Source organism: Pan paniscus, chromosome 13 (genome assembly GCF_029289425.2).
Source record: "Pan paniscus chromosome 13, NHGRI_mPanPan1-v2.0_pri, whole genome shotgun sequence".
NCBI classification, from domain to species: domain Eukaryota; kingdom Metazoa; phylum Chordata; class Mammalia; order Primates; family Hominidae; genus Pan; species Pan paniscus.
Genome location: NC_073262.2, coordinates 54,470,257 through 54,486,709, shown reverse-complemented (window position 1 = coordinate 54,486,709; position 16,453 = coordinate 54,470,257). Strand labels below are relative to the sequence as shown.

Sequence of the window (16,453 nt, the reverse complement as noted above, 5' to 3'; positions counted from 1 at the left end):
TGCCATTGCACTCCAACCTGGGTGACAGAGTGAGACCCTGTCTAAAAAAGAGGAAAGACAAAAAAAGCACAGATGTATTGTGTATGAGAATATGGCTTCACTGCAGCAGCCCAAGCACTGAATATTATTGATTTTTAAATCTTTGTTATTTAGCTAAATGAAAAATGCTGTCTTTTAGTTTGCTGTTCCTAGTTTGCTGCTCATAGCTTCTTAGTTCAGAATTTAATCAAATGATTTTGTTTTCTTTATAGATTGTGCCAAGGACTTGAATGGATGATGTCACGACTTAAGATTAGATGATCTCTACTGACCTCTTCTCATAGATTTTGTATAAATGAAGTGCTGGACTTTACCTGAAAGCTGCAAAAATTAATGGTTTAGATATATTTATAATAAACTGATTTAAACTTTTTCTATAAGAAGAAAAATTAAGACCACTTATTTGAAAACAAAGATGAAGTCTCACCTTCCAGTTTGCTTTCTCATTAGTTTTTTCCAAAGTAAGTTATTGAAGCTGTGATTGACATTTTTCTCATAATGAATCCTCTCAGGACATTGTGTAGCCTATGGTAAGTACAAAGGGAGAGGAAGACATTTTGAATTTTAAGAGCTTTATTATCAGTTTAACCCTCCCTAGTTGAATGTTATTTTCTTCTTGTTCCATTAAGTCAAAATACAAATCAGCACAGATATTCGAATGTTTCCAATATTTTAAAATGTAATGTTACTTATGAAAAGTATTTTGCTTAAGGTTGTGTGTCTATTGTGTATATACCTCAAGTTCAAGTTAATGGCATTGATTTATGTTCCAGACAAAAATAACACAAATAATAATATCCTTCGTTATAACCACAATGAGATAAGTATTGGCATTAGTGTTCAGTGCCATTTTATACTTTCTCTCTGTGTTCTCTGTATTGTACTAACCAACCTCCCAAATCGCTGAGCTGCTCGTTTAAAAAAAAGGAAAAGGAAAAAGCATGACATTGTGTATCGATTTGTTGTTGTTGACCAAAATCACACACATGGAAACATGTAATTCAACAGAGTGGGAAAGCTAGCAGATTCTTGGCTTAGTATTACTAATAGGCAGGATTGTACAATGAGCAACTATCAGATTATTCCTTTCAGTGGTTCTTATGGCATCTAAATTACTGAATAAATTATTAATCCATTAATCAGTGAATCAAATTATGATTAAAATTATCAAATGAATGCTCAGCATTAATTGAAAACTGTTCTGTGAAACATGTCTACCCAGAAATGTAGCATTCTATAAATGCTATTAAACAACTTAGCTATATTATTTTTAAGTATTAAATTATATGTCAAGCAGTTAAAGTGAATTTCAGAGTAAAAGTAAGGCATGTTTCTGAGCAACACTGATAATTTCTTAATTTGCAAATTTCTTCTTATTTTGGTACTTGGAATATAGTGTGAGATTTTTTATTTCTAAATTTTGTTGTATCTTCTATTACATAAATGCATTGACAATTATAAAATGCAAGTGTTTTTTGAATGATTTTAAGAATTTGGCTTAAAAATTGATTGATACAACGTATTATTTGTACTAAGAAGTAACTTGACCCAAAACACCTTTTATGTTTGCTTAGGGTATATTTTTTCAGTGTCTGAAAGTCAAAGGTATTCCTGTCACAACTGTAAACAAACTTATCCTAAATGTGTTAAAACATATTCTTGGGTACTCTATTTATGTATCTTTCATGCCTTGAAAATCTGAAGGTTAATCCAAACTCACATGTTTTAGCATATTTGAGAAAAAAAAACTACCTTCAATATCAGCCTTTTAAATTTCATGAAGATTTTGGTGAGGAATAATAGTATATACTTTAAGTATTGACAAAACTTTGAAAGTTTCTTTCTTTAAAATGGGAAATACTCAATATCTAAATCCAGGTCAGGCATGGGAGATCAGTATTTAACATTGGATGTTTTATGTTTTATATTTATAATGTTCAAAATGCAAGCATAACATTTAATATTTGTCCACATGGTTTTACAAAAGTAAATCTTAAATTACTAAGCTTTTCCCATATGTTCTCATACTTTCTCAAATCACTATAAAGAATTACTTGTTGTCTATTAAAAATCTCCTTTACCCAAATCTGTATTATGGTTTCGCCAGACAAATATTATGTGATGTAGCCCAGAAAATCCACACCTTTTGTCCTTTTTATTTTTTAATTTGAATAATCATGTGCTTAGTCCCTTGGATTACTGCCACATCAGTTTAACACGATATCAGCACATTCCCTTGTCATCATCAAGGTGTTGGCTCAGATTTATTCTTAATTGGATGTTTAAAGCATGTACTACCTTGTTACAGTTGGTTTAGTGTAGTGGATTATTGACATGACATCATGAGAAGATGTGTAATTTTATACCACATTTATAAAACATGATTTTGTTTTCTACCTTTCAAGGTAAACATTAAAAATAAGGTGGTACTTGTGTACTTGTACATAAAACCAAAATTATAGTTGGGAAAAAAATAAATTTATATATGAAAATGTCAAAATCATTTTAAAAGTATTATTTTCAAATAAGATGGAGAAGCTGGTGAAAAGTCATATTGGCAATTTGTATGTAGTTTAAGTGGAATTAAGCAGAGGGAGATGCTTTTGGGTTTTTAATATGCCACTTCTGAGTGAAAACATCTCGTGGAGTCATTGTGTTCAGCTCTGAGAAGAACAAAGATTCATAGTTCTGTACATGTGGCTGGATTTAAATATCCTGTTTTTGATACTAATTTTGAAAGTCATGTAACTTCTTTTGATATCTGGGCAAAAGTAACCATATGCTATAAGCATTTGAATATGTTTAATTTTATCATAATAGCATCTGTAAAAGTACATCTTACACATTATATAGAGGGTTCTTGTTTGAAATTTTCAGTTCTCTTTATCTTCCCAGTACCTCTTGGTCCTCATAATGGGCAAAGGATACAACGAAGGCAGGTTGTATAGGGGTTATAGTGGGGAAGTGGATAGGGGATTCATTTTCTTATATGACATTTTGCCTTAAGAATATAAAAGTGCTTTAGCACTGATGGCTGGCATTTTTAATATAGGCAGTGAAAGTGACTTTAGAAGCATGGGATGAAATAGAGGGAAGAAGAGTTTTTATTTTCTGGCCTTTAAAAAGTGCCTAGTAGGTCATTTGAGACCCAGAGAAATGCACAGAGCTTGAGCAAAGGCATGAAGTCCCTGACATTGTTTTCCTTTTTGTCTCAGCATATAGTATTAAGACGCCTAGAAATAGGACTCTATTGTCCCCTCTTGTATAGGCACCTTACATTTCTTGCTGTCACTACAGCAACCACATACAGTACAGACAACCTCCAAACCTCTTTATATTAGTGTAAACAGAAAATCTATAGACAACTTTCTAGTTTTCTCTGGAGGCATTTTTGGGAATGTACGTGTAATAGGCTCTGCTTTGTATACAGGAGATAATACCACATCATCGGTTATCTCCAAACTCCAGTCTTCTCTCAACTGCCCAGTTGTATCTTGTCATCAATCACTTTTTCAAGGCTGGGTAGAGACAAGTTTCTCCTCGTAACTTTGACCTCTCCCACTCTCCAAATGTAATCTGGACCTCATTGCTTTCAAAGTCAGCTTCCCCATAGCTCAGGTATCCTTTGCTCTCCTGTATCTTCATTTACTATTAGTGAAGAGATCTCTGTCCTGGAGGTTATTCTAAACTTTCTTTGTAACTATTATTATAGACAATGGTTTCCAAACCAGTAGTTTCTATGTAGCTTTTCTAGTTCCTTGCTATCTTCTCACCACTGGCTTGAGGTAGTGATTTGGACTTTGCTCATTAGAGAGCATTATCAGAGATGTGGAGTCCATCAGAAGACCAGCTTGCAGTGTGTATAGCATATAGATGCCAATATTAGAATTCTTTAAATTATATTTAACATTTTCATGCTTCTTAATTTAACTTCACATGTTGGGAAGTAGATTCAGAAAGATAGGAGAAATACCCAGACTCTGCCACTTCCATGAGCTACTAGTTAGGCATGGGCAGGATTAAGTTTTATGTGTATTATCTTCCCACTACCAAGAATGGTTATGTTTCACAGAATACCAGTTCAGTTTGATTTGGAAAAAGATGCCAAACCAAATTTATATGTAGTCTGTAACCTAAGGGCATTCTTGAAACTATTGCCCACATCCCATTTTTTTTTCATGTTTACTTACAAAACAGAGATAAACATTAGATGTCTAAAGGAGTTAGTAATGAAAAGCCTATCCTTAAAAAATAAACCTGTTGAAATGGGCTTTAAAGACATCGAAATAATCACTTGTCATGCATTGACTGTAAATGCAGATAGAGAAATATGTCTTTGAAGCTCCACTTACACAAAAATAAAACTTGTATATCATGCTCCCTCAAAGAATGTGTGATAGATTATTTTAAGACCATGATAATAGAGTAAAAAGGAAAGAAAGCCAGAAATTACAATTTTGGATGCTAAAAAGTAACTTTCTAGTTAACCCTAAAGTCCTGTCAAATTGTGAAGAAATGTTCCAGGATACACTTGGATTAGTTATGCAGTATTTCTTATCAATGTCTAGCCCTTGTGTATTGTTCTGAAAACTAAAGTTTAAATCTTTATGCTGTTGCTTGCTAGATATCCTGTTCTTTGGTAGAAAATTCCCATAGTCTGTACTCAAGAAGTGCCTAAAAATGGATTTGTGTTGATTTTAAGCCCATCTAATAAATTATATGTATTTTCTATGGTATCGTATGGCTTGTCTTAACTGATGACACAGCCTAGAGGATTTCTGTCACAATTTGTGCTTTATTTGAATACAAAGTCTTTTTTTTTTTTTTTTTTTTCAGACAGAGTCTCACTTTGTCGTCCAGGCTGGAGTGCAGTGGTGCGATCTCGGCTCACTGCAACCTCTGCCTCCTGAGTTCACGCCGGTTGTCCTGCCTCAGCCTCCCAAGTAGCTGGGACTGCAGGCGCCTGCCACTACGCCCGGCTAATTTTTTGTATTTTTAGTAGAGATGGGGTTTCACCGTGTTAGCCAGGATGGTCTCAATCTCCTGACCTCGTAATCTGCCCGCCTCAACCTCCTAAAGTGGTGGGATTACAGGTGTGAGCCACCGCGCCTGGCCTAAATAAAAAGTCTTGAAATGGAAGATATTCACCTAACCCTCAACAAACCATGATGTAATGAAGCACGAGTCACACCATTTTGTCTCTTTCCTAATTCAAATAGGTCCCTGGCATTAGTTCATGCCGAGACTAGAAAACTGAACCCTAGTACTGTTTTTTAAAACAGTTTTAACAGGAAATTAAACTATATGTTTGAAATCATAAGTAAAAGTTTGTTGCTTGCATAAGAGTAGCCTCTTGATTCTCATAGTGGTAATTTTGTGTCATATCATTTAGATGTTGAACCATTTCATTTGTGCATGTGTATATGTGCCCAAATTCCTCCTCTTTGTTTAGAATCTGCTTACAAATAAAACTAATAGAATCTGAATACATTTATCATATATTCTTCCAGGGTTTTTCTTAACTGACTATAGAGAGTGGCTGTAAGTTCTGGGGCAAAGCTTGATTGTATTTTCAGTGATATATAGTTACATTGTTTCATGTTAAAATCATCATGCATGGAAAGTGAAATGTGCATATGATTTTAAATTATTGTAATATGTACTATACCCTTCCCCTAAACTTCTTTCATTGATGATACACAGAATTCCTCTATTTTTGCTTGAAAATAGTCCTTTAGATTGGAGTAGCCTTTTCTTAGATCCCTCTATGGTTCCATGAGATGAGGTGATACCTGCAAAGCACTTTTAAAGATTTTTTTTAGGCTAATGTCCAAGATACAGCATTGAGGAGGCAGCTATGTCTAATGAGGGCTCTCTTGGTTGCTAGAGATGAGAGAAATGTATACTAATCATTTTAATTTGTACTTAAAATACATTTTACTAATCATATTGATTTTAAATATGACAAATTCTTCTAGTAGATACTAATCTTTCTTGTTTATCATATTGTCCTAGAGAAGCCTAGGTAAAAATGGGTTCCACCTAGTCTGTTTGTATAACACCTTCCCCCCTCCCCTCTCCATCCCTGCCAATTGGGCTCTATGCATATTGACAAGCAAATAAGAAAACCTTAGGTTTCTTGTATTTGAATTTCCAAAACAATAAAAGGTTTTGACTCAAGATTTGCATTCAAGAAGAGGCAGAAATTTTGTCTCATCTTTTTATCATTTTGTGAACTTGTGTTTCTCTGTATGCTTAGAAAATTTTACACACAAGGAATGTTTGAAAAAGTGAGAATTTTAGAGTGCTTGGGTGGTTTTTATTTGGTCAGTGCTGATGTGTTAGGTGTTTAGCGAAATAATGCTTCAGGACCTTTTTGACAACACAGCTTCATGAATGACTGGGGGATATTTATGTTTGTGCTGAGAAAAGGGAGGGAGTGGGCAGGTTGGAGTGGGGACCTTTCCATTGAAAGCAGTGCAGTCAGCTGTTTCGTAGATGCATTTTTTCTTTATGCTTGTAACATTGTTCTTGTATCCATAATTGACTGAAATGTCAAGCTCCAGGAATGCAAGGCATTTATCAGGTGACCAGAAGTAGAACCTTGTTGATTATGAAATGGAAGAATAATGTCAAGATAGTGGGGGTAAAATGACAAATAAGATTTTACTGGTGAATTTCCATGCTTAATATGTACATTAACCTCTTTTTAAGTTGCATGTTAATCTGGTATAATGTATTGTGTCTGGTTTATGCTTTGAGTAAAAAGGAAAAAAAAAGACTTGAGTTACAATTGTTACTCTATTATGTACTATTACATATACCTTTTCTTTTAGAAAGGGTTAATTATAATTACTATTCACACCTCTGTGTTGTCAGTGTTTTTATTCTGGTTTATTCTCTAAACATACAGATTCAGTGTTGGAAAGACTGGGATCCACATGGTAATTGAAAAGGTATGACAGCTGCATTGTACAAATGACAGAAAGATTGTCCTGATCTTCTCTAGGAAACTTTTCTGGCACTTGGTCAATTTATAGAGCTCTCTATCTTGTATTTCTGAATGTTAGAATTGGAAATGAGCCTGACAAATAATGATCAGTTTGCATAGTTGATTTCTTTTAAAATCTGAGAAAAGTTCAGTCATTTGAAATGAATATTATTAAAGCGAACATTCATGAGCATAGTTGATAGTAAACAGAAGAAAAAAGGGAAAAAAGCAGGGAGAGAGGAGTCAGCCCCAGTGACATGCTGACTTGAATGTTGTGTTTGTCCCCTCCGCTAGAATGTAAGCCCCAGGATGGCAATTATATCTCTCTGTGCTGAACACAGTGCCTGGTATGTAACAGGTGTTCAATTTATATGTGTTGACGAATGAATGAATGGACTACTAATGTTTTTGTTGTTTTTTTCTATCTCTTTTGTTCTCATAGGTAGGTTTTTTTTTTTTGACCTATGTGATTGCAGCATACTGCCTCGTTTAATTCTTATGTAACACTTACCTCAATTCTCATTTAATTCTGCCTAACTTCAAAAGAGTTTTTAGGTGACTGTATGTTTTTCTCATTCATTCTTTCAGTAGAAATAGCACTTATTTCCTTAAAAATGGTCTAAAAGCATCATGCAGTGGCAGATATATACAAGTTTTATGTATTTGAAATCTGTGTGGGCCTACATCAAGGAATGTAAGTAACATACCAGAGTTTGTTGTCAGCATCTGCAGATACTGAAATAGTAAATGGTATACCAGCTTTTTTGGAAAAACAGCTGTGTCATCTTATTCATCTTCTATGCTTGTTCTTCATTTTTTAATATCTGGAATATCCCCTTTTTGCTAGTAAATAACTTTTGTCCCGTGAAATTGATGAGGTTTTCACAACATTAGAATAACCTCTAACAGTCCTTTTGAATGTGTTCCTTATGATTGATTACCACCCTTTTGGGATTCCATGAGTTGGGATGCCTAGGTGACCCATTATTCTCATCATTACGTACTTTGCATTCTAGCCAGTTATTCTATACCAAAATAGATGTTTACCGAAAAAATCTTTTTGAAACAATTCCAATATATTTAGATCCCCAAATTATATTCTACTGTATTTCCTATATTATTACAAATAACATTGCAATGGCCATCTACTTAGTGTGTTTTTTCATATTTAAAATTATTTCTTCTGGCTGTAATCTCAGGTGAAACTACTGGATTAAATGGTAGGGTGGGATTTGAGGGCGCCTATTTCAAATTTTCACTAATACGTTAAACAACAAAACCCTCTCCAATTTAATAGAGAGATAAGCATATTGTTATATTTTGCACCTATTTAGTTATTGAGACTGTTTTTCTTTGCTGTTTTAATTCCCTCTGAATTGTTCTTTTGCTTTATTCATTTATTATAATCTTGGTGTTCTTGTGAATAAATTAAATTCTTAAAACAGTAAATATAAGTACCATGTGCTAACCAATTTCGCCACTGGAGCTCTGTTTAAATAGTGAATATATTATCTTTTGTCATGTTTTTGCAGATGTGTGTGCAAAACACATCCTAGTATACTGCTTAAATTTTTATGATTATCTTTTCAGCATATAAAGTGGTGTGTTTTTTGAGACAGAGTTTCACTCTGTCACCCAGGCTGGCGTGCAGTGGTGTGATCTTGGTTCACTGCGACCTCCGCCTCCCAAGTTCAAGCAGTTCTCCTGTGTCAGCCTCCCGAGTAGCTGGGGTTACAGGCATGCATCACCATGCCTGGCTAATTTTTTTGTATTTTTGATAGAGACAGAGTTTTGCCATCTTGGCCAGGCTGGTCTCGAACTCCTGGTCTCAAGTGATCTGTTCATCTCAGCCTCCCAAAGTGCTGGCATTACAGTTGTGAGTCACTGCACCTGGCCTAAAAAATTACAGCCAGGCGTGGTGACTCACACCTGTAATCCCAGCACTTTCAGAGGCTGAGGTGGGCGGATCACTTGAGGTCAAGAGTTTGAGACCAGCCTGTCCAATATGGTGAAACCCCCTCTCTACTAAAAATACAAAAAATTAGCTGGGTATGGTGGTGCACGCCTGTAATTCTAGCTACTTGGGAGGCTGAGGCATAAGAATCGCTTGAACTTGGGAGGCAGAGGTTGCAGTGAGCCAAGATCACACCACTGCACTCCAGCCTGGATGATAGAGTGAGACTCTGTCTCAAAAAAAAAAAAAAAAAAAAAATCAGCCTTGTACGGTGACTCATACCTGTAATCCCAGCACGTTGGGAGGCCGAGGCGGGTGGATCACCTGAGGTCAGGAGTTCAAGACCAGCCTGGGCAACGTGGTGAAACCTCCTCTCTACTAAAAATACAAAAATTAGCTGGGCACGGTGGCACGTGCCTGTAATCCCAGCTGCTCAGGAGGCCAAAGCAGGAGAACCGCTTGAGTCCAGTAGGTGGAGGTTGCAGTGAGCCAAGATTGTGCCATTGCACTCCAGCCTGAGCAACAGAGCGAGACTCCATCTCAAAAAAATAAATAAATAAAAATTTTTAAAAATTACATAAGATATACATGACTCTTTTGAGTGAAAATCAGAAAAGAGACATAAGTCAAATTGAGATAACCGTTACCAACACTTTGGGACATATAGCAGGGTTTCAGTTAGCAGTGGATGACATACACGGTGGTGGTCCTGTAAGATTGTAATGGAGCTTAAAAATTCTTATCACTTAGTGATGTTGTAACTGTTGTAATATTGTAGCACAGTTTGTTTTTAGAATAAATTTAGCCTAAGTGTAGGGTGTTTATAAAGTCTACAGTACTGTACAGTAACGTCCTAGGCCTTTACTTTCACTCACCACTGACTCACCCAGAGCAACTTCCAGTCCTGCAAGCTCCAGTCACATTAAGTGCCTTATACAAGTGTACCATTTTTTTTTTATCTTTTAAAGAAATTTTGTATAAATTTATGGGGTACAAGTACAATTTTGTTACATCTATAGGTTGCATAGTGGTGAAGTCAGAGCTTCTAGTGTATCCATCACCCAAGTAACATATGTTGTACCTACGTTATGTTTAGATACACAAATACATAACCATTGTGTTAGAATTGCCTACAGTGTTCAGTACAGTAACGGGCTGTACAGGTTTGTAGCCTAGGAACAATAGGCTATACCATGTAGTTATACCATCTAGGTTTGCATACATAGACTCTATGATCACCCAATGATGAAATCACTTGTAATGCATTTCTTAGAACAAATCCCCATCATTATGCAACAAATGAGTATACATTTCTTAGTTTGTTTTGAATACAGAATTCCAAAAACAACTTTATTTTTTCATGATATACTGTAAACATCATTTACATATAAAACATTTTAATGGATATATTGTGTTTGCTGTTTGGACATGACATAATTTAACCAGTCTAATGTTGATGTACACTGTTGTTCCTTATTTCTTACCATTGCAGTAATTTTACTGTAGTTAACATTTGGAGTTATTTTTCATAGAATGAATTCTCACAAGTCCAATCGCTGTGTCAAAGCGTATGGCCTTTTAAAAGGCTTTGGTAGCCTGTTGCCTAATTGTCTTCCCAAAAGATTCCCCACATCCTGGTCAATTCTTCAGCATATACACGGCCATCTCTATATTAAGACACTTTATATTAAGATTTGTAAACCTGTTGACTACTGTCACAGGCCACCACCACTCTGGGCATCTTCAGGTCATGCTGCATGTTCACCAGTCCTTCCAGCAGTGGGCAGTGCAAAGCTTCCCTCCGCCCACAAGGTTTCTGTGATCTTTAGCCTTTATTGTGCGGTTTACTTGTTAACCGGCTTATAATGTATTCAGCCTATGCTAATCATTGACTCCTTTTGCGAAGGGTAGAAGGTAAAAGATGTATACAGTCTCTCAGCTGACCTTTTTTTAATGTTGGGGAAGAATAATGAACAACTTTTATTATCTACCATAGACGGCCAGTCTTCTGCTTCTAGGATGCTCTCCCACCAATGTGTCCATCTATGCTGTCAGCCCTAAATGCCAGTCCTGTGTAGGAAGTCCTGTGTTCATTCAGAAAAGTCACCCAGTGTCCATCCATTTATGTCCATCATATTAAAAACAGTTGAGTTATATGATAAAACATGCTACCATTAAATATTTTAACATTTAAATAATATGAGGAAATTATTAATGGTTGTGACATGTTAAACAGGATAAACAATTTTTTTTATAATATAAACTTTTACATCTATCGACTGAATTATGCGAGAACAAAAAACATAGAAAAAAGATAGGAAAGTACCTTGGGAAGCTGAGGCCGGAGGACTGCTTGAGCCCAGGAACTCAAGATCAGCCTGGGCAACATGGCAAAACCCTGTCTCTACAAAATATTTTTTAAATCTAGCCAGGCATGGTGACAGGTACCTTATAGTCCCAGCTGCTCAGGAGGCTAAGGTGAGAGCATCACTTGAGCCCAGGAGTTCAAGGCTGTGGCGAGCTGTGTTTGCACTCCAGCCTAGGTGTCAGAGTGAGACTATGTCTTAAAAAAAAAAAAAAGAAGAAAGAAATGTATTATAACATTAGGAGTTGTAGGCGGCAACATTACAACCAGTATTTTTCTGATTACGATTTTGTATGTTACAAATATTCTATATTGAGCGCATTATACCAATAATCAGAAAACATTGCTGAATCATTTTGTCTTTAAAGAATCATCTAATAGGGATGGGAAGGAATACAAAAGTTGTATTAAGTAAATGGGATGAAGCTCTCAGTTTAGAGATCAAGATGATTGGTAAGTGGAATACTATGCAGCCATAAAAAGGAACAAAATAATATCCTTTGCAATGTGGCTGGAGGTTGTTATCCTAAGCGAATTAACATAGAAACAGAAAACCAAATACCACATGTTCTGACTTATAAGTGGGAGCTAAACATTGGGTACTCATGAACATAAAGATGGCAGCAATATTGGGGACTATTAGAGGGGTAAGGGAAAGGGGGCCAAAGGTTGAAAAGCTTTGTTGTACTATGCTCAGTGCCTCGGTGATGGGATCAGTCATGCCCCATACCTCAGCTTCATGCAATACACTCAGGTAACAACCTGCACATAAATCCCCTGAAGTTAAAATAAAAGTTGAAATTAAAAAAAAAAACAACAACAACAAAAGGTGATTGGTAAAAATTCACTGATGCAATGCCATTTGCAACCTTCAGTGCAAGTTTGATTTTGACCGAGTTCTTACCAATTATTGCAGATGTAAAGAGATTACCTTTTTAGCTTATGCCTTGATATTATGTGTTTTGCTTTAGATGGTTTGGTGGTTGGTTGGTTTGTGGGATAGGTTCTTTTTGGCTGTGTAGTAATGACATCAAATGCCCGCAGAGAATTAGTTGTAAATGGTAATGGTCTTTTTAAATGGTTTAACTGCTGTACTCAAAATACTCTCCAACCTGATCTGGTGTCCTAAAAGTTTAGTACTTCTAATAAGATCTAACATGTGGTTGCATTTGTTATAAATGCCAAAGTTATATTTTATAACACCCAAAGGGGCTGGGTGTGGTGGCTCACACCTGTAATGTCAGCACTTTGGGAGGCCCAGGCAGGAGGAGAACCTGAGCCCAAGAGTTTGAGACCAGCCTGGGCAACATAGTGAGACCCGCATCTCTACAAGAAACAAACAAAAAAAATAGGCATGGTGGCGTGTGCCTGTTGTCTCAGCTACTTGGGAGGCTGAGGTGGGAAGATCACTTGATCTTGGGAGGTTGAGGCTACAGTGAGCCATGATTGCAACATGCAACACTGCATTCCAGCCCAGGGGACCATGAGACTATCTCAAAAAAACAAACAGACAAACAAAAACCCACTCCAAATGTAAAGTGAATAGTTCAGATCAGGTGTACTGGAGGCTATATGAAGAGAGACAGTGATAGCAAGAGTCAACAGTCCTTATAGACTAAAGTGAGGTAGTAGTAGTAGGCATTGGGGAACCACTGAAGGTTTGCTTGTTTTATTTTAAGACAGGATCTTGCTGTGTTTCCCAGGCTGGAGTGCAGTAGCATGATCATGGCTCATTGCATCCTTGACCTTCTGGGCTCAAGTGATCCTCACACCTCAGCCTCCCAAGTAGCTGGGACTACAGGCACATACCACCACGCCTGGCTAATTTTTTTTTTTTCTTAGAGATGTGGTCTTGCTGTGTTGCCCAAGATGGTCTCAAACTCTTAGACTCAAATGATCTTCTCACCTGGGCCTCCAGAAGTGCTGGGATTACAGGCATGAGTCACTGCACCTGGCCTGGGAATAACAGTTGAAGGCCAGCCTCTTAAAATGAAAGTTATTGTGGCAACTTCTAAAAGATGGGTTGAAAAGAGAGGAAACTGGGGATAACATCATAAATAGATTATTATATTATCCCTGGTGAAAGAAAATGAAGGCCTGCAACAAGGCAGAGAAGGCAAAGGTAAACTTGATATCTAATGGAATATGGGTAAGTAACCATATAAGTTATCAGCCAAAATGGGACATGCTTAAGAGTCAAAGAAAGCACTATTAATAATTACTCCAGCATATCAAAATACCACATTATACCCCATAAATACATACAATTTGTCAACTAAAAATAATTTTTTTTTTAATTCATGAAAAAGGGGCATAAGAAGAAGAAAAACATTCCTGCAGGACTAGTCTGGGCAGAAGAGGAGTTGTGGTAACTAGATATGAGGAGAAAGAGAGGAAGGAGGCACAGAGCAGTTGGAGCTTGCTGCCTGGAAGAATGACGGTATGATAAAGAGATGGGATGATGTGAAATAATTCACATTGTTAATTATGAAGTGTGTTTTGAATCACCTCAGTGTTACCCAGAAACGACACTCAGTTACCATGTTCAGATAGGAGACAATGTGTTTTTGCAGTGATAGCAGTGGAGGGGAAGGGTTGTCAGCTTAAGGGGCAGTTGGTCATTCTGTCATCAAATGAATTAGTAGCAAGACTTGACCAGCATTTGTGAATAATGAAGCTTTTCTTGCTGACAAACTGCTGGTGTTTACATTGGGCCATTATAATAGGCAATTTAATGTCATTAATGACCTTTATATAAAAAATAACTCGTGAATGAATGAATGTAGTGAACATTAAGTACTGCTAATAGAAAAAAAATGGGCAAGGCTTCTTTACCAACTTGGCAGAATGATCATCAGTATTTCTGCCTGTTCTTTGCCTCAGGTACACACATATTTATTTATTTATTTATTTATTTTAGTTTTAGAGACAAGGTCTGACTATGTTGCCCAGGCTGGACTTCAACTCCTCAGTACAAGTGATCCTCCTGCCTGAGCCTCCTGAATAGCTGGGACTACAGGCCTGCACCACCATGCCCTGCTCTAGTTACACAAATCTTAAAATGATGCTGTTATGTTAATTCAATTAAGAAAGTAAACTAGTTCTATGATCCAAGCACATAGTTGTGACTCAATTCATGTTGTTGTTTTTATTCCTGAAATGATATTGTAAAATAAGAGCTTTGCCTTAAAGTTTTTGTTACTCAGTTTTTACATTTGAGGTAAGAAGGCAAGTGGCAGGGAAGAATGATTAGCAATAAAGCTTTTTAAAAGTTCTTCAGAAACAGTAGACAATTGGTTGAGTCAAATTGACCTATAATGACTATTCCCAGGAATTTCCTAGTTCTTATTCCTTTGGAAGGAATTGTAACTACCTTATGCCATGTAAAGAATGCTGCTATTTTACGTTTATTACAAAGATGTGCCTACAGATAAGAATCAAACTGGAGAACTTTAAAAATGTTTTAACTTTACCTGATCTTTTTCTTAGAAAGCTAACTGTAAGTAGGATATGGTGCCAAGAAAAATCATCAGCCTGATACTGTGAAAAAAAGACACCCTATTAATATGCCCACAACATTATCAGCAAGCTAAGTAACATCCCTGGACCTTAGTTTCATTATATTTTTAACTAAGTATGTATCAGAGCCCTTAACACAAGCCCAGTATATTTTGGAACCTCAATAAATAGTGGTTTTGCTGATTGTCTTTTTAACAATTTCTAAAATATTGAATACTGGTTATTATAATTAAATGTATTCTAAATATCTATTCTTTCTGTCTCATGCCTTGATCTAGCCTGTTCCTTCCACCTAGAATGCCTTTTCCTTCCTTTTCTCACATAGCAATCTTTGACATATCCTTGAAGACTGAACTCTCCCATCAGCCTGGGAGGTCTGGCCTGATCTGGAAGACGGTTCAGCACGTCTTTCTCTGTTGCCATAGTGCGGGATTTTTGTCTATTTTCAGCAGGTCGTTCCAGACTGCAAGCCGCTGGAGGGCAGTGACTCGATCCCATTCAGCTCCATATCCCCACTACCAGCATGGCATGCACTGGGGGTGTCCATACATATACAGAACAGAAACTTTCAGGGTTTGGCCAATTTTACTTTTCCTTAGCATGTATTATCATAAAGTGATGTAAGTACTATATGCCTGGATTTGTCTTATTACTACATCTATTTGTTAGTAAAAGGAGGTTACATGTTGCCTTAGTGGTTTCTTTGCACTTAAATATTTTTGAAATTATTTGGTTCTTGGCTGGGAACTTAGTCCAATGTGTCTGCTAAAGTATTTCCCATTTCTTGCCACCTCTACAATAGTGCCATAATTTCCAAGTTGATTTGACATGTATCATCTTTATTCTCACAATCCTGAGAGGTATATAGAGCAAGAATTAAGTTCTACATTTAACAAAAGAGAAAACACACAGAGATTGATTGGCTCTAGGTTATATAGCTAACTGGTAACAAACCAATTTTTATTAAAATTAATTTTTAAAATTTAACTTTTAAAGTTTATCTTAAATGATGAACATCGCTTGTGTTTTTCTTGCATGTAGTTTCTATTTTAGGAGAATTTGCCTAGGGGTAGTTCTGAAACCAAGTAAAAGTAATTGGATTATGAAGGTCTTCTACCTTAAACTAGCTGTCAACTTTAAACTCAACCATTTAATAATTAAATTTAAACTTTACATTTGTTTAATTTAGTAATGTTTCTTCACATTAATCAATTTTTCAAATTAGGAAAGTAATAAATGACAAAAATGGAAGAACATTTATTAAAGATAGAAAAATAAAATGTTTAATGGTCTTGTACATATCAATGGTGTTAATGTTTTGGCTTCATTTTAATAAAGCTTTTATTAAATAGTGTCAGAGAGAGTGGTGGTTATTTTGTAAAGAAAATGTAAACTCTTTTTTCAAATTATAAAATTACTTGCTTATTTTCATACTTGGTGAGAGCCAAATTAAAATTATTTATAGTTTAATGGGCTACTTTTCTAATATTTGCTAGATGAGAACTTCACTTGAATAAAAGATGTCACATAAATTTATACAACATTTTTCACAGTGAATGTGGTTCTCAAAAATTTTATTTCTAAG

General features: G+C 36.0%; 1 protein-coding gene across 9 annotated transcripts in view; it reads left to right on the top strand.

The window, feature by feature from the left end:
- Nucleotides 1-16,222, top strand: part of ARL5A (ADP ribosylation factor like GTPase 5A) — a 41,180-nt gene extending 24,958 nt beyond the window's left edge. For 2 of the 9 annotated variants that reach the window (XR_004670165.4, XR_008624508.1), the window contains exons 6-8: nt 252-569; nt 13,659-13,789; nt 14,270-16,222. Coding sequence is in view for 2 of the 9 variants with exons in the window: in XM_003832730.7 (XP_003832778.1) it covers nt 252-300 (49 nt within the window). In the remaining 7 variants the exon portion in view is untranslated. Of the gene's footprint in view, nt 1-251; nt 6,904-13,658 lie in introns of those variants that run through there. The other 7 variants (XR_004670166.4, XR_010109393.1, XM_003832730.7 and 4 more) reach the window with 5 other exon arrangements.
- The last annotated feature ends 231 nt before the right edge of the window (nt 16,223-16,453 follow it).